Source organism: Oryzias latipes, chromosome 13 (genome assembly GCF_053564925.1).
Source record: "Oryzias latipes strain Hd-rR chromosome 13, Olatipes_Hd-rR_3.1".
Taxonomy (NCBI): Eukaryota; Metazoa; Chordata; class Actinopteri; order Beloniformes; family Adrianichthyidae; genus Oryzias; species Oryzias latipes.
The window spans coordinates 32,062,499-32,090,256 of record NC_136249.1 but is presented as its reverse complement, the minus strand read 5'-3'; the positions used below and the strand labels follow the sequence as shown (position 1 = coordinate 32,090,256).

The 27,758-nt window shown below is 38.9% G+C and overlaps 1 protein-coding gene across 3 annotated transcripts in view; it reads left to right on the top strand.

Annotated features, from left to right (window-relative positions):
• Window positions 1-27,309, top strand: part of pak1 (p21 protein (Cdc42/Rac)-activated kinase 1) — a 57,658-nt gene extending 30,349 nt beyond the window's left edge. For all 3 annotated transcript variants that reach the window (XM_004075253.5, XM_078930187.1, XM_011482256.4), the window contains exons 3-15: window positions 1,506-1,600; window positions 3,059-3,206; window positions 4,581-4,618; window positions 6,682-6,795; window positions 11,161-11,395; window positions 14,403-14,466; window positions 16,116-16,164; window positions 16,707-16,819; window positions 19,784-19,901; window positions 21,589-21,688; window positions 21,788-21,984; window positions 22,761-22,898; window positions 23,443-27,309. In XM_004075253.5, coding sequence (XP_004075301.1) covers window positions 1,506-1,600; window positions 3,059-3,206; window positions 4,581-4,618; window positions 6,682-6,795; window positions 11,161-11,395; window positions 14,403-14,466; window positions 16,116-16,164; window positions 16,707-16,819; window positions 19,784-19,901; window positions 21,589-21,688; window positions 21,788-21,984; window positions 22,761-22,898; window positions 23,443-23,529 — 1,496 coding nt within the window. In that variant the 3' untranslated portion in view covers window positions 23,530-27,309. The remainder of the gene's footprint in view (window positions 1-1,505; window positions 1,601-3,058; window positions 3,207-4,580; window positions 4,619-6,681; window positions 6,796-11,160; window positions 11,396-14,402; window positions 14,467-16,115; window positions 16,165-16,706; window positions 16,820-19,783; window positions 19,902-21,588; window positions 21,689-21,787; window positions 21,985-22,760; window positions 22,899-23,442) is intronic.
• The last annotated feature ends 449 nt before the right edge of the window (window positions 27,310-27,758 follow it).

Here is a 27,758-nt window from a genome sequence, read left to right as displayed (position 1 = left end):
CATAGCTATGAACGTTAATGCCGTGTCTCCTGATGACAATTAATAATAATCCGTATTGTTTCTGTGCATTTACTTAGAAAATAATTAGTGCGCAAGCAGAATAAAAGTTTGAGTATTTTTATGTTGAACGGGATAGAAATGTTGTTGTCGTAAGAGGAGATGAAACTGAAATTGAGATCATTTGTGAATTTCGCTAATAAGCTTTAAGTTGTAGCCGTATTATTTTAGTTACACAGTCACAAGTTTTATATTTATTTGAAGTTTCAAAAATCTCTCCTTTATAGGTTCCAGCTGCCAAAGTTCAAAAGGTTCCTGTTTTTCTTTTCTTTCTTTCTGGGTTTCTTCTGATTTCTAAAACACGTCAGTGTTTTGTTTGCAGAGGAAATAGACGTTTTGTGCCGTCAGTCCCATTAAGATGGTTTGATCAGCAGTTAATCAGTTAACAGTTAAGCAGTTAGTCAATTATATTTTTCTCTAGTAGTACTGAGTTTAGCATGTTCAGGGGCCATCTTTGTCAGCCGATATGTTTGTTTATGAATTTAACTCTTTCAAATATGTAAAAAACAAAAAAAAATGCACAATTTAATGACATTTGACCCATGATGCTTTGCAGCTGACTGGTGGCCTTGTCTCATTGTTTGTCATCCCAGGAGACTCCATGAAATGTCATTTCCCAGGGGATTTCATTCTATTTCTAACATATGGCGTCTCCTTTGTCCTTTTCATCTCCAAGCTTTCTCTTTTGTGCTTTCCTTTTATTTTAATACCTTATGTCAGAAGTTTTATTTAATTTTGCGTTATATTTTTTTCTTATATTGTTTTTGTCATTATTTAAATTATTTAAATCTTTATTTTTAGGAAAGCCTTTTTTTGTTTGTTTCTCAGTCGTGTAGAACCATTTTGGTTTGTTATGTATGTATGTGTATCCATTAGGGATCCAATAATTATAATTCACTTTCTCCACAATTCGGTTTAAACCCTGATTTATTTTTTATTTTTTATTTTTTTGGGCTCACTGTTTTGTTTGAGGTTCGATGTATGATTTTTTTTTTTAAAAACAAAAAAAATGACAAAACACTTGAAAAATACTGTTTTATCATTGCTAAATAAGTCGGTAGCAATGAAAAAAGCCCTTTTTAAGCCTGGAGAAGCGTAATTGATAAGGAATTCTTGTTAAATTTAGCACAACTGTTAGACACTTTTAACCTAAACGTCTGTATGCAGTATGGATGCAGCCAAAGGCTTCCCCCACAGTGCAGATGTATCATATGGTTCACCTTTCAACCGAAACTGTGGCATCTATTACAGTATATTCACTAAAAATGACTGAAATTGTGAGTTTTCTTTCAGAAATGTGCTATATTAGGTTCTTTTTTGCCTCCTTATTAATCCTCCTTTCAACAATCTTTTACAAGGCACTGAATAACATTTCTTTAAAGTTTTTCCATGACTTTGTTTTTCAAATCTTTCAGTCTGACGATACCCTTTCTGTCCTTTTGGTTCAGCCTATAAGAAGAAGGAGCGTCCAGAGATTTCTCTGCCGTCTGACTTTGAGCACACCATCCACGTTGGCTTCGATGCCGTCACCGGGGAGTTTACAGTGAGTTTGTGCGCTTCTTCTTCCTCCGTTGGGGCCGTTGATGACGTCGAGGTGCGTGGATCGGGGCAGGTGGTGGGGGGAGGGGGGGTCTCTGAGAAGGCTGCATGCAGACTGCAAGAAATACACTTGCAGGTTTTCTGTCGCCCGTCTTGATGGTTTTTTATTGTTTTAAGCTTCATTTGAATGTTTTTGACTCCTGTTACTTTTACTGACCATTGGTCAGTGGTTTGTGTCTTCTATGTGAAGGATTTTGCACCAAGAAGTGCGTAGTGGCCTTTTAATTCTGTTTCAACGTTTGATGCTGGTTTTAAGGATGTTTTGAGTTTCTTTGTAGACATTTTAGATCTCTCGGGCAACGGTGGGGCCGTGATAAATTGAGCTTTTGTACCAGCAGTGCATTCTCAACGTTGCGCACGATTACTGTAGATTTATTGGAGGCTGTGGAATCTTTGATTGAATCCACTGAAAATCCAGGATATATTGAACTCCTCAAATTGAAAAAGTTGACTTCGGCGCGCCTGCTGGACTCGGGGGGGGGGGGGGGGGGGGGGACTTGTTCGGTCCAGGTTTCAGGATGTCCCTGAAATGTCCAGTTTTAATGGTACTTTAACTATGTTCATTGTTCTGTGTCCTGTGGTGAACTATGTTATGCTGCTTGTTTTCTTGTTATCTGTGATCCCTGATTAAACCGACATTTTAAAAATCAAAAATCTTCTTTTTCTCGTTCCTCTCCTCCAAATGTGTTCATACTTCAACGGATTCGCTGGAGGCGGCAGCGGTGTGTCTGTGCACATTTGTCTGGTGTGCTTACATAACTCTTTTAATTGGTCACCAATGGGACCCTGATGGTTGTGTGTTTGTCAACAACATGCTCTGAAACACACACACATAGGGGCAGAATAAAGCTTTTTAAATAATCACTTTAGACAAAGACGCCTTGTTCCGCTGACTCACTCGGTCTGCATGACCAAGCACTTTTAGCTCCGAGTTACGCAGCGAGTGTGTGCGCGCGCTAGAGTTTTTCTTTTTCTGTAATCTGGGGCACTTCCCCTGATTCTCAATTATGCACACATGTACACGCAAAGAGGCGTGTTTGTAATTTTCGAAGTAACAACGGCGGCAGAGCGGAACCCGGGACGGCGTTTTCCCATAAAGGGAAGGTCAGACTCCAGCAGGGATGAGAGACGGAGTGATGAAGCAGGAAATGGAGGAGAATGTGTGATGGAATTATCCTGACAGATAAGCAGAGAGGAAGAGCGAGCAGGAAAACAAGGAGATGTGACCCAGTTTTGTGTCCAACATGAAAATGGGACCGCCTCGGTTGGACTCTTTATGGGAAACTTTGCCTGACGTCATGTTGATTTATCAAAATAAAAGATTCAAATCTGCCTTTATTGGCATCAAACACATGACACAGCAGCAGGTAAAGTGTGTTTGTGTGTTTGTGTGTTGTGGTAGGGCATGCCGGAGCAGTGGGCCCGGCTGCTGCAGACGTCCAACATCACCAAGTTGGAGCAAAAGAAGAATCCTCAGGCCGTGCTTGATGTTTTAAAGTTCTACGACTCCAAGGAGACGTCCAACAGCCAGAAATACATGAGCTTCACAGGTACACACACACGCACACACACACACACACACATAGGGGGTTGTGCGTCAGTACTAAACAAGATTTACGCTCATGTTATGGAAACTCATTATAAGGCTGCTGCAGAACCCAAATGAGGAATAAACCAACGTGAGCTGTTGGAACGACATGAAATGAGCAACATAAGGAGAAAATATTATTAGTAAAAATTAACATTGATGCGTATATAGATCAAAAGAAGTTTAAAAAGGGCATAGGATGAAAAGATCCATCTTTTTTACACCAGGTTATTGTTTTAAAGTGCAAATGAATAAATATTTAAGTTTTTACTGGCCCTGGTGATACAGATACTTTTGCATCACAATAAAAAAATTAAAACAATTTATTTTGAAAATCAGAGTTTCCCCAGTTTTTTTTATGAACCTTCTTCTATAATTTAATACTTAACCAGAGCACTTTTGTGAAGAAAAAGGTTCAACTATCAACTAGAAAATTCACGACTTAGTCTTGGGACCGGTTAACAAACCAAAGAAAAGTTGTAAATTTACCAGAAAAAAGTCGAAATAGTCAAATTCTGAGAATTAAGTAGTGTATTTAGAGGTTTTTAAGAAGAGGCTCAAGACCCACCTTTTTAGTCTGGCTTTAACATGACTTTGATCATTTCTTATGTCTTTTATTATTTATCTATTTATTAATTAATTTACGTATTTATTCATTTATTTATTTGTAAGGACTATTATTATCTCTGTTTTTAATATGCTATTCTTTTTATTGTTATTTTACCAATGATACTAAGGTTATGTTTTAATCAGTTTACATATTTTATTTTTTAATACCTAACATTCTTATATCTTATTTTAATTTTTATCTTTTTCTATTTTTATTGTTGTTATTTTATGATAATTTTTATTCTGATGTTTTTTACTCCAGTGTTTCCTCTTGGAATAAAAAAACTCAATCTTTTTATTTCTTCGTTTGCATAAAGAAAAACCAATAGAGATATTTGATGACAGTTTTGAACGTTTTTTAAGAGTTTTGGAGCCTGGAAGTCTGAAGCTGTGAATATCTTGCTAACTTTACCGAACTGTTTTTGTGCGCCTCCTGCTGTGCTTTACGCCAATAAAATGTAATCTGTTCATGATATGCAGACCTCTAGTAGAATACTTATTTGTGGTAATAAGCTTGAAATATATGATCATAATAACAAGGAAATAATGATTCAACATCTGACTCCAATAAAGTGTGAAACGACGCGATTCGCCCGTATTCCAGTCACGTGATCGGATTGGGACATCCCTATTTCTTTAGTACTTGTATCACAATTGATGTTAGGTTTCTTTTAGATCATTTTTATAACATGTATCATATAATTTTTTTGTCTTTTTCTTATTGCAGATAAAAACCTAGACGTGTACAGCTCCTCCACCACAACGGTAAGACCGCCTCTGATTCGCTCCCTAAGGACACGTGACACATTTACTCATTTGTGTAAGAAATTAAGCAAAAGAAGAACTCAGAAACTAAAGTGACATGTTTTGTTTTTTCTTGTCTTAGTTCTGTTGGCAAAGTTCATGATGCTGTTGGTTTTAAAAGTTCCTCACCAACCTGCAAGGATTCCACAGCCTCACACAAAGCAGCGTGGAATTATGGTCATTACTCGCTTGGCAGATCTCTTTCATGCCGGTTGCTGTGCGTTGTGTAGACCTAAGAGAAAGAATTCAGTCCTTAGTGCATCTGCTGACTCGCCTGAAAGCGGATTTATCTAAAGCAGAATGGAACAATCCTTAAAGTAGAAAGGATAAAATGAGAGTTTGACAACAAACTCAAACGTAAATGCTAATTTTGTAGCTGGAACGAGGCATTTTTTAAAATTTCCCCACAATACATATTTCAAAAGAAATCTTTTTCAGACTTCTTTTGAAAAATATTTCTCTAAAGAGTAATGTACTAAATATTATTGTGGTAAAACGCGTGTTTCAAAGGAATTTAAAAGCATATTTAGGGAAATCACTACTTTTCCTTTCAACATGGGAGCCCATTTGGTAGAACAGTTGCAATCACAATGGGGCGCTTGCCAGTGTTTCCCCATTGACTGTATATGAGAACTGAACTGAGTGACTCCGCCCCTCTGACGTTTAGAACAGGAAGTACCTGCTGGCTCCAAGATGCCAAAATCCCATATACGTCATTTGAAAAAAAATAGCTGTTACTCAGTCATGCTATTGGTTAGAAAAACAAATTTTATTCTGATACTTTTTTTTTAACTTGTTTTTGATAATCATAACTTTTTTTTAATTATATGTTTTTCTTTATCACAAGTTATTCAGGTTATAAATTTATTCCCTTAAAAAAAAGTATGTGATCCCCGCTGGCCCCCCAAGGGCTTCGCAATTAAAGAAAGACAAGCGCTATTTTATAAATAAAGTTTGATTTGATTTGATTTGAAAAGACGTTTAAAGTTTTAAAGAAAAAGAGTTATTGTGACCCTCACTCGAAAACGTTTGGGGACCCCTGCTCTAGCATCCGTGTGGTGTTTGAAGGTTTGTTGTTTTTCAATCTTCCAATCATTCAAACACCACATGAACGCAGCATTTCTCTAAGTTTTACACGAAGTACATCAAGCCATTGGTGCAACTGGCTCTAAATTGAGAACTAACGTTTTAACCTAAAAACTCTAAAATGCTCTGTTTTAAAATATAATTTTAAATCCAACTGCTTTTCATCCAGATGCCATGTTATTTCTTTCTCACTCCGTGCATCTGCTCCTGGTCCGGCCCTTCTATTTAATTTTAGAACCCTATTTGGCCCGCCAGTCAAAATATGTGCCCAGCCCTGCTGGTAGATGTAAAAATCGCCCTAAAAGATTCAAAATTAAATTAAATATTTACATAACATTCATAAAATATCTTAAACCAAATATATCAACTATATTTTGAGGCCAAAAAAGGAAAAAACAAAGTTCTGATTGTGTGTCGGAATGCTCCTTAATCAGAGACTCTTGCAGTGACAGACTGCTTTTGAACTCGATTTTGTTTCATTTCTGAACGTAATGGTGAAGACAACGATGAAGAACAGCAGGAGTTCCTCCAGATGTACTCCTCTGTCTCCTCCTCTGCATTATGAATCAGCATCTTGTCTCCTCGCCATTTGCCCGTCCCTGCAGCTTGGCCACCAGCCGAGCATCGCGGGCAGACAGAGGAGGAGGAGGAGAAGAAGAGAGGAAGATGTAGCATCACAAGCCACACCTGAGCAGAGCTTTCAGACGGCAAAGGAGATGACGGGAGGCGGGCGAACAAAAAGATGGAGGGAGAGTTGAAAGGGTTGAATAAGACCCAGAGAAGAAGAGCTGAAGACGGGCAGGAGGAATGTCTGCCTGATGAGATTAGGAAGCATCAGAGAGCAGCAGGAAGCAATGATGGGTCTCGTATCGATGATCGCTCATGTAGCCATGGCGTCACTCAGGCTCCTCCCTCTCTCCCCCTGTGACATCATGCAGAGCACCAAAGCCGTGTTGGAGACTCCCGCCATAGCAACCGTATCCGAGGATGAAGACGAGGAGGAGGTGGAGCCCCCGCCGGTGGTTGCGCCCCGTCCAGAACACACAAAATCAGTAAGAATTTACTTTTTTGTTGTTTTTTGTATTATACTTCTTAGTAAACTTTTAGTAGAGACTTTTTAAAGTATATTTCATTTTACACACTTTTGAAAAAAAGACAGATTGGTTTTAAAAGAAAACATTGTTTCAAAACACACTTGGCTACATTTGATATCAAATCAAAACTTTATTCATAAAGAAGTTTTCATACAAACGTAACAGGAAGTGCTTATATACTTTGCTTAAACAGTATGTTTTAAGAAATAAAAGTATGTAAAATTTGTCCAACACAAGAGGCCTTCACGTCCTTTCTCTCTGCTGGACAGAATGAAATTTAAAAATAAATAAATAAAACTTTGGTAAGGAGCAGGCCCACCCCCCCTTCCCCTCCCCTTTGCTGGGAGCTTGGAGCATGAAGCTTGCCCACCTAGCATATTTTAAGATCAGAATTAAGCGCTTTTTCAAACGGAAAATTTCCTCTGCTCCTGATTCACAACAGTTTGGTTAAAGAAATACTCAGAAATTACATTTTATGCTTGATTCTCTTTATATATGTCCTCAATAAGCAGAAAATTGCCACAAGATGTTAAAAACATAAAAAAAATGTTTAATCAGAGTGGGTCTTCAAGTGACTTTCATAAATATTCAATCAAAAGATGAAAATATTTCAGTATTAGTTGGAATGCATGTGAAGTCAGAAGTGTTTTTGCATTTGTAAAAATACATGACACGATGAAAATTTATTTTCACAACTTCTATTAAAAACACAGGAAAAAAAAGCACAAAGTTATGCAAAATGCTAAGAAACAAACTGAAACAAACTTTTCCAATTAGCCTTTGAGCTTATCATAGCTGTCTTTGATGAGAACATGTTATGAAAGTATGCAAAATAAAGGTAAAACTGCTTTACACTTTTACTCACCCTTACAGCGTAAGTCAATATATAGAAGAAGTTTAGAGTCAAGAAGGTTTTCTTCTGACATTTGATAAGGTGTTCGTTGGAATCATCCTCTCCTCATTCACACCAACCATCCCCATGCTCTTCTTCACTACATCAATGGTCCCTGCCCCTCCTCTGAAACCATCACAATCTGCTTCCCAGGATCAGTTCCTCTGATGGATTCATTCCTCATCCTGGTCAGAGAACCTCAACATCTTCATCTCTGCCACCTGTCTCTTTCTCAGACCCACTGTCTGTCAAATCTTTAAAGTCATTTGAAAAAACTTTTCTAAACAGAATGTGATTAATGCCAAACTCAATAAATGGATTCAATTATTTAAAAAAGTGGCACGAAAACTATAGATGCTCGTTCAAAGATGTTGGTGGAGTCATGACAGCGACTTTATCTGACTATTGCAACCGGATATGACATTATATTATTCTTTAACCTTTTATTTCTATTTTTTCAATTAAAAAAATCATTGTTTATGAACTGTTTATACATCTGCTATTGCTGATGCATTCCTCCTCGTCTTTTAGTCACGTTATAGATGTTTAGATATGACAGTTTGAGGCTCTCTGAAGTCACGAGTGGATCTCTGGAAGCCAAAGCTCATTAGCCGTTTCATTTTTAAACGGAGCCGTCCTCCGCCTCATCGAGTCTCAACAACGTTACGACTGCTTCAGCGTGTGATGGTCACGGGGAACGCTTTATTTAGAACCAGGTTTTTCTAAGAAGCCCTTTGTTTCCTCCGAGTTCTCCTCAGGAGTGTGGTCTCTGGATAAACGCTCACAGGTCACATGACGCTTCCTCTTTGTTTCAATCTTCACTTTTTCAAAACCTTCAAAATATTTATTCATGGCTGCCGTAAGTCAGTTTCAGGTGCTAATTGCTGACGATTTGAATAAAAAATAATATCTTGCAGATTATTTATCTCAACCTAATAAAACTTCATATTTTTGAAACATTTGTCATAATTGCAGCTTAGAACACTATGCTAGATCAACCTTTTGAGCTTTTAATTGTATTATAATGTTAATTCCTCACTAAAAACACCCCAAAGCCGTATTTTGATCCGTTCAAGGATTTCTGAGTATTCCTCTAAAAACCTGCTCTCTGAGCTCCAACCCCTCCCAATCCATTTAAAAGGAGCAGGTTCTCACATTGGGACATCACAAAGTGAGGAACCGCCCCTTCCAGGAAGAGTCTGCACTGCCAGCTCCGCCCCCAGGCTAACAGACACGCCCACTTTCTCTGTGGAGCTAGCGGTGATCGGCTAAACGTTTTCCTTTCATTTGCACAATAAGCATCTATCTTTGCAAAAGTTCGAATGTCGTTTGTTTTCGTGAGAGAAAGGCAGACACGCCGCCGAGGCCGACTCTAGGTCGACGTCATGAAATGGGCGGCACCCACAAGGAGAGAAAGGCGGAGCCTCAGAGATTGAGGCGTCTTATTTCCGGGTAGGACAATGAGCAATAGAAAGAATTCATATTTCATGAAAAATTATTTTTTAGTGTGCTTATTTATGGATATAGTTACCTCTGACAGGATCAGAATATCATGTTATTGACCCTTTAAAATAAATATTGTTACTTTAAATGACACAAACCTTTCATTCTGCCTTATATGTCCAAGTAGTTTTACATATTAGTGATATTTTATCTCTCTATGGAAGAAGTAGAACTGGGAAAATTAATGTTTTTAACTCTGGTTAAAAAACTGAGCTTAATGTAAACATCTGAACCAAAATGCTGCGTTATTTTTGCCATTTGCATTAGAGGGACAAAAAAAATTACTTAATGATTCGAAAATCATATAATAAAGTAGAATCATTTTAGAAAAGACGGCAGGGTGACTGCGGTAGAAAAGGAACTGATTCTGAGGTTCGGGTCGTGATGGACCGGGGCGTCCTGCCAGAACAGCTGAAAACCTGCATGTCCCGGGTGGGAGGGGTCATCTGTGGGCCCCAGAGACACCCAGCTCATTGAGCGATGGGAGGATGCAGCTGATCGCCTTCTTAGCAAAGCAAATGACTTGCAGCAGCTTGGCCTTGTCCCTGGGCGTGGCTGCAGCAAACTGGACATTGGAGATCCGATGCAGGAGAACAGAGCAGAACCAAGAAACCCACAAAATAATGTCTGAGATTTGCAGCAAATGCAGTTTATTAGCACAATTCACACACAAATGTGTGTATTGGGGATTTTATTCATGTTTAGAATGTTGTTTAGCAGTTTATCTTTATGCTGTTTTGCTTTTTACTGTGCACACACACTCACACACACACACATTGTTCATTTCTAGGACATGTTGATGGTTGGGAGGCTGCAACCATGGCATCGCTGCTTTCCCCATTAACGACTCTCTGTCTCAACAAACATGTTCATTACCACAGTCTGAAGCCTTAATGAGACCCCAGCCTTTTTAATTTACACACATTAGTTCGTCCGACAAGTGAGGTTACAACCTAACGGCACAATTTTCTTAATTTACACAAAAAATGGAGATCCAAAAAGATGAAACTTAGAGCTTTTGAAATAGTTAGGAGACGCGGGCGGCAAGGTTGAAAACTTTACAGATGCTTTTGCAATTTAATATTAAGTTTCAGGAAGAAGAGCTTCCAGCATTTTGCAAATGAACTGTGGCTCAACACTGTCTGAATCCTCATATTTGATCTTTATTTTAGTCAAGCGTGACCTATTTCTCCTTTTCATTCACTTTGCTGTTAGATAACATAAATTATGTACTATAGAACATTATGAAAAAGGGTCAGTGTGCACAGCAGGGAGGCCGGACATCTCTGTGTGATCTGGCTGAGGTCTTTCTTGGTTCGCCATGAGAAAGTGTCACGCCACTGACACCAAAATAACCTCATGACCTCATCACAGGTTGTCAGCGCTTGTATGTAAGACACAGTAGGCCTGACTGAATATGTAATATAATGAGGTCGAGAATCAGTTCACAACCACAGACTGCAGAAAATCTGTAATCCATCAACTCTTTTCTTAAATGGAACAGTAAAAACATTTAAATGATGATAATCAGGATCTAATTATTAGGCTGGTTTCACATGACGGCCATGTATTTAGAATTGACTGCTATTATTGGTTTGCAGTGTCACAGACAACAAACTGAATCCATGTGATTTCTACACACAAGTCTACAATTTCATTTTTTTTTAATTTAATTTTAATATTGATTAATTTGTCAAATATATATTTTTTTAGAAAATGTGTTTTTTTTAAACCTTTTTCACAAAACTGGAAACAGGTGGAACTTTATTTAATAAAAATATAAGAAGAAAAAAGACTCTTATGAAAGACATATCTCACGCTCGAAAGACCAAAATTCGCAAAATGCCTGTCACGGCCGTGAGACACGACCTTTAGGGGTCAGGAGGTCAATGACTTTCTCAACCGGACGTCTAACTCGTGTTTTTCAGATCTACACTCGCTCAGTCATCGAACCCCTCCCACCTCCGTCAACCAAAGATGCAGCCACCTCCCCCATCTCACCACCAACGGCGGCGGCGGCGGCAGTTACCCCCGCGCCCCCTGCCGAGGCCGCTCCCAGCAGTCCTCCCAGTGCCAGCCCCGCCCCTGGTCCTTCTCTGCCCCACTCACAAGACAAAACCAGGAAGAAGAAGATGTCCGATGAGGAGATTCTGGAGAAGCTACGTGAGTTTTTCAGAACTGCTGCCGCGTCACGTCAGGTTTTATCACACCCTCAATCTTTAATAAGTAAAGATGAATGGAGGAAATGTAGTTTCCTGAGACTGAAATGGGGGTAAAGGTCATGAGAAGGGTCAACAATCTGGCAGTGGGTCTGAGAATATCTTAGAGAAAGTTTTTATATTTGACTAAATTTTCTGTGTTAAAGAAAAGGTAAAAGAGAGAAGGATCCTATTTAAGTTATAAATCTGGCACATTATTATGTTTACTGACATGTATTACAGTTTAGGTCAGAGGTCAGTAACCTTTAACACTAGAAGAGCCGTTTGGTTCAGTTTCTTACAGCCACAAAGTTCCACCTCACCATTTATGAAAATACACTTTATTTATGTTCATAAAATATAGTTTTTTAATATTTACAATGACAGAATTTTAACCTTTTTTCCTTAAAACAACAAGTTCCTTTCAAAATAAAATCCCCACTTTTGTCAAATAAGATCCTCCTGCTGCAGCAAGAAAGTCAAAATACACGTGGCACTTTCATTCATTATGACTTTAGTGCACCTTTATCCTCTTTCCGCTTTTACTATCCACATAAACACCATTGGTGTAGAATCCTTTTTCCATGTAAATGCAATTAGTTTATCTCTGTTGCGCAGCTGAAGATAAGAATGTGCGCATAAGTGTATTCTAATAATAAACCAGTCTGACAGCTATTTTACTAATATGAAAGTAGATTTTTTTGGGTTGAATAGTGTATTGCCACCAATTTTTAGCATAAAAAAAAAAAAGATGATAAAAATAAAGTAATGAAAATTAAGTAATGCCTTGAATACTGAGGCCACAGGGAACTATGGGAAGAAAGTTACTATTACTTTCATTAACAGTTTCCATTTTTTACAGCAAAAAAACAGCTTTTTATTAAAAAACAAACAATTCCACAAGGCGTTGCTCATTTGATTCTTTTTAGAGCTTTTCCAAAGCAAAATGGACGGGTTCAGCACAATCCTTTCATTTGACATGGATTACGTTAAGTTAAAGTTAAAGTATCAATAGCTGTCACACACCTGTGTCTGAAATTTGTTCTCCACATTTGACCCCTCCCCTGGGGGAGCGGTGAGCTGCAGACACAGCCGCGCTCGGGAACCATTTGGTGGATTTACACCCCCCAATCCAACCCCTTAATGCTGAGAGTCAAGCAGGGAGGCATCGAGTCTTTGGAATGACTCGGCCTGTGTTTGAAGACCCGACCTTCCAGTCACAGGGCGCACACTCTACCACAAGGCCACTGAGCTGATCACTTGCTTTAGAGCTGTAGCAGGAATAATTGAAACATCCTTCTTTCACATTCTTCATTTGCACATTTGATTAATTTAAGCCTTTAGCTGTTGGATACTGCAGATACAGCGTTCAAAAACGGATGAAAGTTCATGTTGGCCAGACGTATGATGTGCACATTTCTGCGTTTCCTGCACGTATTTAAATGTGTTCAAGGCTAAATGTGTTTGTTGGTCGCATGTATCAACCTGACCCTAACCCCAACCTTCCTCTGGGTCTGTGCAGCCAAGAAAAACCTTATTTATTTAAACATAAAATATAATCCGAACTGATTTATAAGTTTGTGATCCGTGTATTTGGTTTGGCTTCCTGACACGACACTCCGCATTGACCAAGACCAGCACACAAAAGCACTGGACCTGACCTCTTTCTTTAATAAATATCTAATATTCTGTCTTATTATTATTATCATCTACGTCTGAAATGATGACTCATTTAAAGAAACTGAACACATTTTCAAAGGGATCTGTTACATTGGAAGGACACGCTGTGTTTATTTGTGTTTCCAAAATAAAAGTCTGTAGTGAGGTTCTGCTGCAAGGTGCGCACATTTTCTATGTCATGAATGCACACAAAGATCCTTTTCTATTAAAAACTCAGCAATTTTAATGTCTAATACATTTCAGGAGTAGCTATTCAGACCAGTAAAAGGTTAATAAAAGCCCACAGCTAGTAGATAACTTTACCTAAAATGTGTTTTATGTGCGTAAAACTTTATTACACCTGTAAGCAAATTGTTTTTTGTTTTTTTTGCAAAAATTAGATTACAACTCTAACAATAATATTTCCTAAAAGCTTTGGGATTGTTTGAAAAAGGGTGGAGTTGGGACACTAAAAACATTCAATATCAAATGATCACATATTAAAGCAGAATTTTTTTAATATTCCACAAAAAAATATTTCCAGATTTGACTGTAATCTGAGAAGAAACAATTATCTTTTTTGCAACTAATTTCTATTTTTTATATCACTTTATGATTTTAAAATGTTACAAATTTGAATTTTATTGTTTTCCAAAAAAATCCTCCCTTAAAGAAAAAAATATTTAATTTGTGTTTTAAATTCATGAATAAGAGCTTGTATATTTTTTAAACCATGCCCCACCCGTCCAGATGGGCTCAGGTCTCCCTCTGCTGGTAAGATCAGGATACTGCCTGTCTCTCTGCTTCTCTGATGGACAGAGCTGTCATCCCCCGCCCCGCCCCCTTTGTCCAATCCTCGAGTCTGATTGGTTGTTGCCATTTTCCATTATCTCTTGTGGTTGCAGAGTGTCCAAGTTTACTCTGATCACTTTCCTGCTGTGGACTCTGATTACTGACCTGCTGGCAGAGCGGCTGTCCGTCTGTCTGTCGTCTTTATGTGGTTTTCCTCTGCTTCCATTTTTACAAAAGTCTGCTCTACTCATCACCAGCAGAAGGCTTTTTTAAAAATCTAAAACATGTTTATGAAAGCAGCGTCATGTTTTCCTCCTGTCTTTTTTTCTTGCATCCTTTCTGCAGACAGCATGCTTGTTGACCTCAACACCTAACTCCGATTGATGGAAACATTCTTGCTGTTGATTTCAAACATATTATCAGATGTACATTCAAATCTGTTATTTTCTGATGGGCACATATTGGATTCACTCAGTTAAATGGAATTTTGCCTCTTTTTGTTGAATGTTTTCTCTCCTCAGGGACAATTGTGAGCGTGGGAGACCCCAAAAAGAAATACACGCGATTCGAGAAGATCGGACAGGGGTAAGTCTGGGATCTATGCGCGACTTTAGCCTGAATGTTTTCCCACATATTTGCATAGATTAAATATTAAACATATTTAATCTCAATTTGAACATCACTGAGTGGTCCAAGTGATATGACTGGACATTAAAAACAATGTTTTATTCCTATTTAAAGCTTTCTAATTTCCAAAGAATGTCTGTTTAAGTTTCGACACGTCACAATAAGACACATTTAAGGGACTGATAGACGATACCAAAACCGTCTCAATGATGCAATTTCAGCCAAAAGAGCAAAAATAGGCCAAACTTTGGCCTCCATTAAAATATGAATTTTTGTTCAGATCTTTTATTCTATAAGTAAAATAATAGCAGTGTTTTAGTTCAATCTTTATTTTATCACTTTCTATTTTTGGAAAATTTTCAAAATAAAATGTACATTCATTGATAAGATTTTTAATTTTTTGACTTTTGACTTCATACTTGCAGATGTTTTTGTTTTGGGTAAAAGCTACACAATGGACATTATTAGTTTGTAACTAATAGTCTTATCCTAAACCAGTGTTTGGTCTTTACATAGTCTATTTTTATTTCTTTGCAGCTACAAATTGTGGTCTTACGATGATAATTACATCAGAAACTTCTTAAATGGAGTTCACCTGTAATGAAACGTGTTCAGGTCTCCCATCTGGGACTTCTCATTAAAGATCCAACAAACTGGTTTTGAAGTATGGATTTAAATCTCATTTAAAATGAAAAGAAACATTATTACCTCTGACTTTTTTATTGAAATAAAAAAATTGTTTATAAATGTTTTCTTCACATTTGAAAGTTTTGTTGAATTTTAAAATATCTAAGACGTTTTGTTTCTCACCCCCTAAGAATCACTTTTTCCTAAAAAATGAAGTTTGACACCCCCCACTTATGGTTTAGATCTATAAAAATGTAACTGATTCGCCCATTTGGGGTGAAAAATGTTAATGAATAAAAAAAAGCAATAGATTCCCAGCTTACTGAAGTCGATACAGCAAAAACACAAAACTGATCACAAAGTTTATCCCACATGCTCATTGAATGGCAAAATTAAAAAATATAGATATATTTCTGTGTGTTTTCAAAAACATGGACAATATAAATTTCCTGATAATGTGTAATCATGCAATGAAAACTGTGTTTTAGGTGTTTCTAACATGTTTTTGTGGTATTTTTCTGATGATGGATGAAGAAAGATGAAGAAAATTAAGTTCAAAGTTGGGTTTCTTAGTATTTTTTTTTGTGAAGAATCAGGAGCAGATGAAAATGAAACCGCCTATTTATGATGAAAAAAATACACTGGGCGGCCTTCAAGCGCCCTACTGAACATAGAGGGGAAAAGGGGCTAAAAAGTAAATTTTAAAAAAAACAGAATCACCACAACTAAAAGATCAAAAGATGATCTTTGTTGCCTAAAGTCCCACTCCGACTTCCAAAATAATAAAGAGACATTTAAAAGATTTTCTTGCTTTATTAAAAGTGACAGTATTAAAATCAGTATATTAGCCCTTAAGGAGACAAATTGGTGATTTATTTTCTTTTTTTTCCCTGTTAATGAAATAAAACAATTCTCATTGAGTTTGGGAGCTCCTTTCATAAAAACTGTAAGTGAACGTTGTGTTATTCTTATCTTTTCAGTGCGTCTGGGACCGTATACACAGCTATAGACATCGCCACAGGACAGGAGGTGCGTTTATTCCTTAGATTTCTTTTTCTCTGAGGGGGGAAATGAGCAGATGTTGGTCTGTCCCATTAGAAATATTGACACACACTCACATAAAATGTTAAAGAATATTTAATTTGTGTAAAAATAAAATAAGCTGAGGATGAAGAATGTTGGGTTTTACCAACATCTGATCTGGTTAACATCACAGCGTCTTGTTTGGTCAAAATGTGATTTAAAAATGTTGTTTTATTTGGCTATAAAAACAAAAGATATAAACTGAACTGTGGTGGAACTTACCTTCAATAACTTTATGAAAATGTCAAATTTGCATATAAAAGAAATGTACTTTTAAGGTTTTAAAAGGTTTTAAGTTAAACTTAAGGGTTTAATCCAGATACAACAATCACATAGCTGGATTAAACTCTTGTTAAGTTTAATGATTAATCGAAAAGCAGCTTTTTCAGGTTTGGTGTCTGTAAACTCCGCTTTAACAGCTCCAGACCGATTTCAGCCTTTTTCCACCCTAACTTTGACCTTTTCTTGACCTTTTTTCCCCCACTTAGGTTGCCATAAAACAGATGAACCTGCAGCAGCAGCCCAAGAAGGAGCTAATCATCAACGAGATTCTGGTGATGAGGGAAAACAAGAACCCAAACATAGTCAACTACCTGGACAGGTAAGCCAGCACAGGTGGTTGCCACTAAAAGGGTCGAATAACCTTTTCTTAATGCCATTCATTTAGATTTCTCTTTTTTTTTCTACTAAAAAGACTAAAAAAAGAAGAGGAAAGATTTCTTTCATTAAATCGCTTGTTTCTGATGTTTAAAAAATACATCTGTTACATATTTGTCGTGTAAATGTGAGCCAAACATGCATGGTTTTTGTCAGGTGTATTTCGGCCTGTTGGAAAGTTTCTATTTACAGAAAAAGAACAACTATTGCAATTGTTGAACCACAGATACAGTAGCACTTCTGCTCATTGTACATTATCTGCTCGAGCCTTATTTAAGAATATCTTATCTTGAATTGAGCTCAAATCTTTACTTGCGAATACATTTTTTCTATCATCTCCAGGGTTTGTAGATACTCTCACATACATTTTCTAACGTTTGTGACCAGTTAAATTCAGTCTTTTAGTAATTGTACACAAAAGAGAAAGGATCACTTCTCTTACAAGTGTTGTTAACATGTTATTTTGGCATTTTTCTCATGATGGAGGACATAAATAAAGAAAATTAAGCTTAGTAGTATGTCTTGGACCAGAGAAAAAAGGCTGTATTGTGACGTCACAGGCTCCCTGCTCCGCTCCATTGTGATGCATCCACTCGCAGACAAACAGATCCCTGTACGTCTTTGTTTTCCTCGTCTGGACGGCTGGAGAGCTCCAACATTGCTCGCCATTTTTGTTGCACCCGTAATGTCCAATTGGGTGCAACAAGCTAGCAGGAGAGCATATAAACGGAGAGCTCTCATCAATAGAGGGGAAGGATGGTAGGGGTTGCTCTGCGCCAACAGTCCCGCCCACAACTCGTACTTCTACAACTAAAAGACTACTGGAAATCCTTTGGAAGTATATCAAAAGATGATCAGAGAGGGAGTTTAAGGACTAAGTTTCATACTTTTCTAAACTTCTTGTTAATCACTACAAAACGTAATAAAGGGAAAGAACAGAATGTCCCAAAATGAAGCCATAAAATCGACTGTAATGTTTCAGATGTTCCCTCACAGTTGAAACTCTGTTACTCCGGAGAGACCACTGAGCTGTTGCTGAAAGCTGGACATGTTTGTGTCAGCGTTGGAGACGAGCGGTTGCCGTAGTTACCTGTCTGTCACCGGAGACACTACCGAGGAGCGCTTGAGAGGCTCCGTTAATGCTGCCATCCCCATAGAAACCACATTCCCATGTTGCTGATTTACTGTGTGTGCGTTCCTCAGGTTTCAGAAGAATAAATGACCCCCCCCCCCCCCCCCCCCCCAGTCCTCCGAGGAAATAAAAAGGTTCTGCTTTAGCTTAAGGTTGTAAATCTTAAGGCTGTATCACGCAGCCACAACGTACATTTTGTGTATACTGCGTGGATGAAAGTGGGTGGAAACGGGGAGAAAAGTTTGGGTCTTTACCTGAAATTTTTACAGATGTATCACGAATGAACCACGTTAAAACCACAGAAGAAGTACGAGTAAACGACGCAAAGAAAACGAAAACCAGCGTGGAACCTGAACCGTGTGTGAATATGTGAGGGTTAATGGCTGACGAAGTATGCATTATCAGGAATCAACGCAGGACGTGGAAGCCGGCTTCCGTGAAGTGCTTAATGATGATAATGCACACTACGAAGGCCATTAACCTGCTTTTACCATGGTCACTCACAAAATAGATAAATATTCAACCACTTTGTAGGACTTTTTCTTATTTTTTTTGGTTTGGATCACTTTTTTCACAAAAAGCGGACTATTTGTTACGTGGTGCGGGAGCGGACCTCGAGTCTAGGGGCATGGGAAAGCGATATCTATGCTGATGATCACACTATGTGACCAGAACCTCTTTTATAGGCGTGCGGTTATCACTTTGCATTATTACTTTTTAATGCACACCCAACAGCCAATCCAGAATCCAGTATTCACCCGGACCATGGTATAAGGCGCTGTTTATATGCACTTTATAAGTCATTAGTCTGTAATCTACGTAATTTGAACATGACGTGCGCTTTATTCCTCGTGGTACATGCCTGAAAAGTCCATTAGACATACGTGGAACGGTTGTGGAAAGCCACAAACTTGTGTATGCATCTCACAAATATCATGCACAATTGTGTACGATATACGTTATAATTGCGCACAAACGATTTAATTCTCAACCGGCCAAAAATGACGTAGAGACTTGAGACCTCGACGGACATCTGCAGTCCTTGATGAGGGACTAACACCTAACATGACGTTTATCACGCACGTATCACGGCATACCGAAATTTCATACGTGGAAAATAGTGGCCGTAAGGCAACAGACTTTATAGGATGTAGATGAAAGTGACTGCTGTTGTCATGCTCAGGACATAGGTTATTTATTTATTTAGCCATTTATCTTTTAAAAACAGGCTCTGTGTAGCATCTTCACCCATAAATCCATCATTAAAAAATGACTCCTCTTAACTGCATATTTGTATTTACTTTGAATGTGGGCACATTTGTAAAACGGTATACGATCGGTTAAAAAAGCCGATCCAATTCAAAGTTGAATAAATTATGTATCCCTGTTATGTCATCTATAGTAAGTGTTACATCTACATCTTCTTTACATTTAATTATAATCATTTGTTTCATGTTTGTGTTATTTTAATTGCAATTGCTTGGTATGTATGTTGTTGTTTTTTCAATTATCAATATTTTTGTGGGTACAAGTATTTCTGATATTGGTTCTTTTTGCCCACGTTGTTTGTTTCTGAAGTTTGCAAACATTTACAGCGTAGAACTGACAGCATCGCCTCAACCCCTTCTGTTTTACCATCATTGATGTTCACGCATTTTAAAGAAAGTTTGTTTTTGTTTTTTACTCTTGTGCCAACTTCCAAGTTTATTCCTTCGGAGGTCTAATCAAAAATGAGGATGAAAATCCTGATAAAAATGTTCCTGTTGTTGGTTCTAGTTACCTGGTGGGTGATGAGCTCTGGGTTGTCATGGAGTATCTGGCAGGAGGATCTCTGACGGATGTCGTCACAGAAACCTGCATGGATGAAGCCCAGATAGCCGCTGTGTGCAGAGAGGTAGGACAAGTGGAGCTCATCTTTATTTTGATGGACCTCCTTAAGGCTTAAGCTACAGTCACATGCCTTCAGGAACTCACATTTAGCCCACAGTGTTCACACTGGACAAGCTGGGAGGGGCTTCTGCTGTGCAAACCTGGTGAATTTTGCTCCAGGCTTTTTCTTTAACCGCTCTATTCCATTTTATAAAAGACTTGGTGTTGTATAATTCTGGCCGGACACAAACCGCGATTATTAATTTCTCCTCCGTGATCAACTTTCCAATGATTGGTACTTCAGGAATTAAAAGGGGGCGTCGTGCCACAAACCACTACCAAATCCAAGTCCCTGATTGGTCAAAGGTCGTCTTTGTTTAGATGAACATGACTATTGAGCGCATTTTAAGCACTTTTCCTTTAAAGTGGCCGCTTGAAAGCACGTTGCTGAGGGCAACAGGGACATAGCTTCAGTCACAACTGCCCTTGGGGGTGAATACCGGCTGTCGTAGAGCACTCAGTGAACCTGTAGGGCCAAAATGACATGCTGTTCATGTTATGGACACGCTGTGGGCAGCAGGTTAGAATGAACACTTAGACAACTCGTAAGGATGAAGTAGGTGAGACGCAGGCTTGCCGCATGGATTTTTACATTTTTTTCAACCCCCTCCCCCAAATCCTGCATACTGAGCAGGAAGCCCGTTGGTGCTGTTCACGTGGTTGGGCATGCGCTCCTTGTGATGCAGTTTGACAGTTACGATTTAGTAATTACAGCGAAGTTTTTGTAGGCGTTCCACGAGGGTCCTACAGCCACTTGCATATCACGTGCACACCCGCTCGTGCAGTATTTCCGCGCTGTTAATTAGGAGTGCACTTTTCTAACAACAAGAGTGTGGCGTAAGGGCGCTGTACGACAGCATCATAAGTGCATGTCGCTTACATTATCCTTGAAAATAATTTGCGATAAATTTACCACACGTACGACAATGGAACGTTCCATTTTCACGACATCTCTCGAGGTGCAGCCACTCCTGTCTATGACCCTCCACGGCCCCGAAAAACCCCCAAAACGCACAACATCCGCGAAGCTACGGTCTCACCACCCTCAGCAACGTGCGTTCAAGCGCCCACTTCTATTAAAGAGTCTATGTAAACGGGCGTCTATGCGCATTTCGGGCTTCTGCGTTTGAAACTTTCCCATTCATGTTTCTATGACTGTTTTTCGGCCTCTACATACAAAACACACAATCTTAGTACAGTTGAACCAAGTCGAACTTTGACCAATCAGGAACTCGGATTTGGTAGTGACGCATGGAGGACATCCTCTTGAATTCCTAAAAATGTCAACCTGGAGGAGAAATCAATAATTGTGGTTTGTGTCTGGTTGAAATTCTATCACACATAGTGTTTCATATATATCGGAATGGAGCTGTGAAATAAAAGGCCTCGAGCAAAATTCACCAGATTTGCAGCTTTTCCACATTTGGACATGCACTGGTAAGCATTAGGAAAAGAAGAAGCCCCCCCCTGCTCGTCCAGTGTGAACACCAGATGCTAAACACGTGTTCAAGAACGCGAATCACATGCCCGGTGTGAACATAGCTTAAGGGTCAACGACCCTGTTTGGGTGCATGTGTCTAAGGCTTTACTATCAAAAGTGTTTGTTGTTTTGGTGCCTCATGGGTAGGAGGGTTACTCTACTTCCTGTTCAGTGTCTTCAGGCCCTGGAGTTCCTTCACTCCAACCAGGTCATCCATCGGGACATCAAGAGCGACAACATCCTGCTGGGCATGGACGGCTCTGTCAAACTCAGTCAGTGGCCTTTTGGTTTCTAGATCTGTTCCAGAATAAACAGCAGATTTGTTCTCCAAAAGGTGAACTCACTAATTCTTCTCCTTTCGCCTCTTCCAGCTGACTTTGGCTTCTGCGCTCAGATCACGCCGGAGCAGAGCAAGCGCAGCACCATGGTGGGGACTCCATACTGGATGGCTCCGGAGGTCGTGACTCGCAAAGCGTACTGCCCCAAAGTGGACATTTGGTCTTTGGGCATCATGGCCATCGAGATGGTTGAAGGAGAGCCACCATACTTAAATGAGAATCCTCTTAGAGTGAGTTTGATTGATTTTTTTTTTTAAACAAAAAGGTTTTCGTCTTCAACCTAAAAAGCTAAATCCTGATGGATTCTTTTTAAATCTTTCTTTCTGCTATGGATCCATCCTGGATGAAGGAGAGTCTTCAAACGTTTTCTTTTTTCACTTTTAGGATTTTTATTTATGTTAACCAGAAAGATTTTTAATCTTCTGTAAGTCCATTTGAGGTTAGTCAACACTTTCTTCTGGTTTTGGTTTAGGAGTTTGTAAATCAGCATCGTTGTGAGGTTTTGTTTAACTCGCTTTTAGCTGCACTGAGGGCTTTATGTCTGGATCTGACTGTTTTATTCTTACATATTTTGATTGAAAATTGTTACTTGTTATCTGGTTTATTTTATTTTTAAGCATTTAATAACTTTTGTCCTAAAAAAATGATTCTAAATCCTATTTTTATGCCTATCAGCGCTTCCTTTAGGGGGTTGGTACAGACCAGAATCCTCAAAACAAAAACGTCTAAACAGCTAATAAGTGATTCATTAGCCAAAATTAGAAGTATACATAATATATGCATATATAACAATATGCATATGCCATTTTTGCAGTTTGAAATTCAAAATAAAAACGCTTTATTCGTTACGATGGACATGCTGAAGAACACTGTGACCTTAAGGGTAGTTTTTGTGGGATTTCTGCCTCTTAAACTGCCACTAGATGGCACCAAAGCACCTCTCTGGATCTCTTTTTCACTGTCCAGCTCTCTAAGGGAGGAAAATATCCTTTTTTCTGTTTTGCAGGCGCTTTATCTTATTGCAACCAACGGGACCCCAGAGCTGCAGAATCCAGAGAAGCTGTCAACGATATTCAGAGACTTCTTAAACCGATGTCTGGAGATGGACGTGGAGAAGAGAGGCTCTGCTAAAGAGCTCCTGCAGGTAAACCCGCGCTAAGAAAATCCTTTTTCACAGTACAGAAACAAACAGAAATGTTATGAAACGGACCAAAGTTTAGTCAAATACGCTCCACTGTCACCATTTTAAGGCCTTAAGAAAAACATATCGGTCATTTTACACTTTTAATAAATGAAAATGTTTAAAAAAAGACTTGAAGTAAAATAAAAGAAAGCAGAACATTAAGATTGTTATAGAGGATTCCAGCACACTTACACAAGAGATCAATGTTGATCATGAAACTATTTTGACAAATAATTTCTGTTTAAAAATTTTAATGAGCTAATTTATTTACCTGAAATTCAGCACATATACTTATTATAATAAATTAAATTACAATTTTCCTATTGTAGTATTTGACCATTTATATATTTTAATATTTCTTTAGCTTCATATCTCACAGACCCTTGATCAACCTGCTGTTTTATCTCTTCTCTTTCTCCCCCCCTTCCTGCATCCTTTCATCCTTTGCGCCCCGACTCCTTTCACCACCTTTGCCCTCCCTGGGTTCCCGGTGTTCTTCTCACAGCATCAGTTTCTGAAGATGGCGAAGCCTCTTTCCAGCCTCACCCCCCTGATTCTCGCAGCCAAGGAGGCAGCCAAGAACAACCGCTAGCTAGCTAGCTAGCTTTGTTTTTCTCCCCCACCTCCTCCTGGCGTCCGGCGTCGTTCACAGGAAGGTGGCGTTGTATGTGCTTCTGGCTGGATTATGACGTTCTTCAAACGCCTTCCGTCTTTGTTTTTTGTAAAGTTGCTTCGACTGTTATTTTCCTCCACTCTTACCTTTGACCCCTGAGTCTTGACCCCCCCCCCTCCTGCACATCTCCTGGGGAGAACGAAGGATGAACTTCAGATCGCTGTGGAACAGAACATCTCAACGGAGCCCAAAGAAGTGAAACGGCGTCCCGGTCCAGCACAGCCAGCCTTTACGTGTGCGTGTGCGAGAGCTTTTAGTCGGTGAAGCTGTAGGTACTTTTATCTGTTGTCACGGTAACGCACGTGTTGGTCCCTTGCTGCCCGCAGCATCACCTCCTGTAGGTTTAGGTGTATATCCGGAGAGGTTTAGTTTTGTCTGAACGCGGCTGCGCCCAGAGCCACTGATGGATGGAGTTTGGACATAGAATCTCGGCGCTGCTCACAGAGGGGGCGGATGGGGTTTTTTTTGGGCAGATGGGGGTTTTTAGGGCAGTTTTGCTCAATTTTATAGGCTGAGGCCTTTATCCTCTTCAGAATCCTCTGGATCAGGAAAAATGCTGGCTTTTGGGAGGTCAGTGTGAAAAGCTGATTTAAAGTCATTTTTAAATGTTTTTAAGAGGATTTCTAGAAAAAAAAAGACAAATAAAATGATTCAAATGGATATCAGTAAGTTCAACCAAAAACAAAGCTTTTTGTGTAGTATTTTAGGTAATAAGATGATTCCTCCAGTGACACATTGACTTAAAAACACCTACGGCATTCAGCCAATACCTAAAAAATATGAAATAGTAATTGTGAATATCCTTGCAGAAACCTGAAACAGCATTGAATTGTAATGAGTTCCGATCATCTAAGGTTACTTTTGCTCATTGGGGTCAATATGTTAGGTTCTGCATTTGTTTTTGCTTTTTTTTAGTGATCCATTAAAATAGCCTTTTTAGTATTTCGCGATAAATGTACTTTTTGTTTTTATTTGTAGTTTTGTGTTATGACTTTTGATAGAAACAGATACTAATAACATCATCAAATTAAAAAGTTGAACAGCTTTGTTCTCTGTGCGTTTTGGTTAAAGAAAAGTAAAAAAAAAAATCAACTTTTGGTCATTTTTTATGTAGTTTGTCTTTAATTCCATATCTTTGTTTGTGGCGTGGTAAAAAGGCGGTAGGCAGAGGATATTTCCCCCTTTTCTTTTATGTTAGAGTCCTGCGCTGTGGATCTTTCTGTCCCTCAAAGGTTTTTCATTGTGAAGCTGCGTTTGCGTTTTTTTCCTGCGGCAGACACCTGATTGATCCGCGATAAACAGAACCAAACTGACAGGATCTGACAGACCAGGAGCAGTTTCCTTCGCTCCCCGAGAGATCACATCTCACTCTGATGATGACGTCCTGTCTGCCTGACATGTGAACACTGATAAACGCATTTATCCGGCTGCTCTGCGTCACATTTGTGCTGCTTTAAATAAAAGGCCGGCCTCGTTTTGGGCTTGTTTCAGCATTTAATGGCTCAGCTCAGTTTCCCACTTTTGCTTTAATGAGAAGCTTCATCTGTTTGAGGTAGATATGAATGATGTGAACTTTAATCTGGTTTCCCTTAATTATTCTGGAAAATGGAAACAAATTCCAAACATTTTCATAATGTAACTGTCAAGCGATTGAGCTCGACTTATCCTCCGGATGAAAAGTCGTGTTATTTAAAGCTCTGTGATGTGAAATGGGCTCGCCGAGGTGCAGGGCGCCCTGCCTGTCAGGCGCCGCATTAAAAAGGTTAATATCTGAATGAAGGAGGAAAATGAGGTTTAGGGGGGGGGTACTGTCAAGCTGGCTCCATCTGCGGCTCTGGGACGTCACAGTCTGTGGGCTCGTTGAGAAGCTGTGATGACGAGAATGTGCATGAAAACCTTTTTATACGGTATGCTTAAGAGGAAACGCAAAGTCAAGTATGAAAGCCCTACAATGGAAATGAAAGAGACTGGTGTACGATGGGGGAAAACACAACTTCATCCTATTTTCAGAAGAAACTTGAGAAAACGATGAAGGCACTGTGTTGTTGTTGTTGTTGGTTTTTTTGGCCTGGAGCCCCGTGAACACAATCTGTTTATTTTCTGTGCTAAAGAACAAAATAAATCCGTCTTTTCCCAGTTTTTCCTTAAGGACTGCGCTTCTGGTTGTCGTCAAAAAGCTTTTTTTTTTGTTCTTTTCTGGAAAACAAAGACTAAAACTGTCACTTTGATTTCTACTTTTAAAGGTTTGTTAAAGATTTTGTTGTTGTTTATTGTAGTGACTATGTGACTCTGGCCTTAAACTGTGTCAAAGGTGCAATACTGCTTTTGTAACAGTCTGATGGTTGTGATACACTGCAATATTTTATTTGATTTGATTTGATTTTAAAGTCCCACTCCGATCATCTTTGGATCTAATTTCAAAGTGTCCCCAGTGTCCTTTTGATTAGGATTATGCTGTTTTGAGCCTAAATTTTAAAAAACTGTGTCATTTTCTAGGACAAAGTTTCTGCAGAGCGGCTGGAGTTCATTAAAAAATTCCCCGATGGGTAGTTGCTGTGAAGCAACTCCGCCCCCACTTCCCATCACTGTTGCTGAGAGCTCAGAGCAGGCAGTTTGAGGCCCGCTCAGCTTATTTTCTGCAAACAATCTTTTTTCATCTTTTTTTGATTCACAACGATTTAAATAAAGAAATACTGTGAAGCAGAATTTCAAGCTTAATTTTCTGTGTAAGTGTCTCGAATCAAAAAAGATGCCATAAGAATGTGTTAAAAACACAACTTTCATAGTAGTGGGACTTTAAAGTCTTTTTTTTGGTTTTGTTTTTCCCATTACAGCCTTTGAAAATCAAAATGATTGGAAAATGCCCCAAAAGTAAAACACTGAGCTGGTTTGAAGAGGATTTTTCTCACTTCAGCGTTAAAGGAGAAGCACAGTCCAGTTCCTCGATTGGTTGAAACTGCAAACGCTGTCTGAGGAACTCTGAAGCTGTGAGCGTTAGCATCCTTCAATGAAACCTTTATGAACACACAAACCCCCCCGGCTCAGAGACAAACGACGCCCGGTTCCCACATTAGACTGACATCAGGTATAAATGTTAGGAAAAGCTGCCCTACATGAAAAGGTCAATGGAAAGCACAAGAATGGTACTTTTTAAACGCCTTAGGATGACTGTGATGCTTAAAAAAATCCTTAACGTTCACATTAGTCAAAAATCCTCTTTTTTTTTTTTCTGTCATGTTGGATTTCTTTCTGTAAAAACACTGATGTCTAACACACAGTGGACGATGTTTGCACTAAGTGTAATCAGAACATTTGAACCCGTTTGTGGAAAAGAAAGAAAGGCTCAAACCCCCCCCATCGTTTAGGTGTTTGATCTCTTTTGGAAAAAGACAAAACAAAAATGGCTGCCGGCTTTATAATGTTGCACAATCTTTGTCACGCCTCCGTTTCCTTACAGTGAAAAGCCCATAAAGCCTTTTCACGAGGAAACGCTTTTCCGAGCAGCTTAAGGCGGGATTCTCACTGGAAGTGTGCGGTTCAGTGACCTCTGTGTCCGGGCTGATCCCCTCTTCTCCATTTATTGTACCAGAGCCATAATGTCTGTTTGTATCATTTCCTTTAATGTATTTTTTTTTTTTTTTTTTTTTAGTTTTTGAAACAACTGAAACATAAAAAAATAAATTATACAAAAACTGAAAATCTGTTTTATTGGTTTTATGTCTGAAAGCTGCTTCCATAAACTCTGTTCTATTTACTTTTCATGAAAAGCCTAATTTACACATTAAAAAAGCAGCTTTCATGCCATAAAAGACGGTTATTAAACACCAAAAGAACTTTTAGACGATCCAGATGAACCGAGGCCAATTTGTCTCAAAGAAAACCGGATCGATAAGCATTTAACACCATAATTCTAGTTAAGTCAGCAAATCTTTTGCAGAATCCCAAATGGAGCTGCACCGCTTAAATAATGAGATCTTTTTTTCTTATTTTCCATTTTCTCAACTCTAAAGGCGTTTGGAAGTCAGTTATGTAAACCATTTTTCCTCGTCTTCCCTCCTGTGGCGGTGAAATGAGATCCCATCTCCCCCCATTTCGTCACGCTCCCTTAATTAAAAGGGGTAATTACTGCTCTGCTGCTTCCTGAGCTC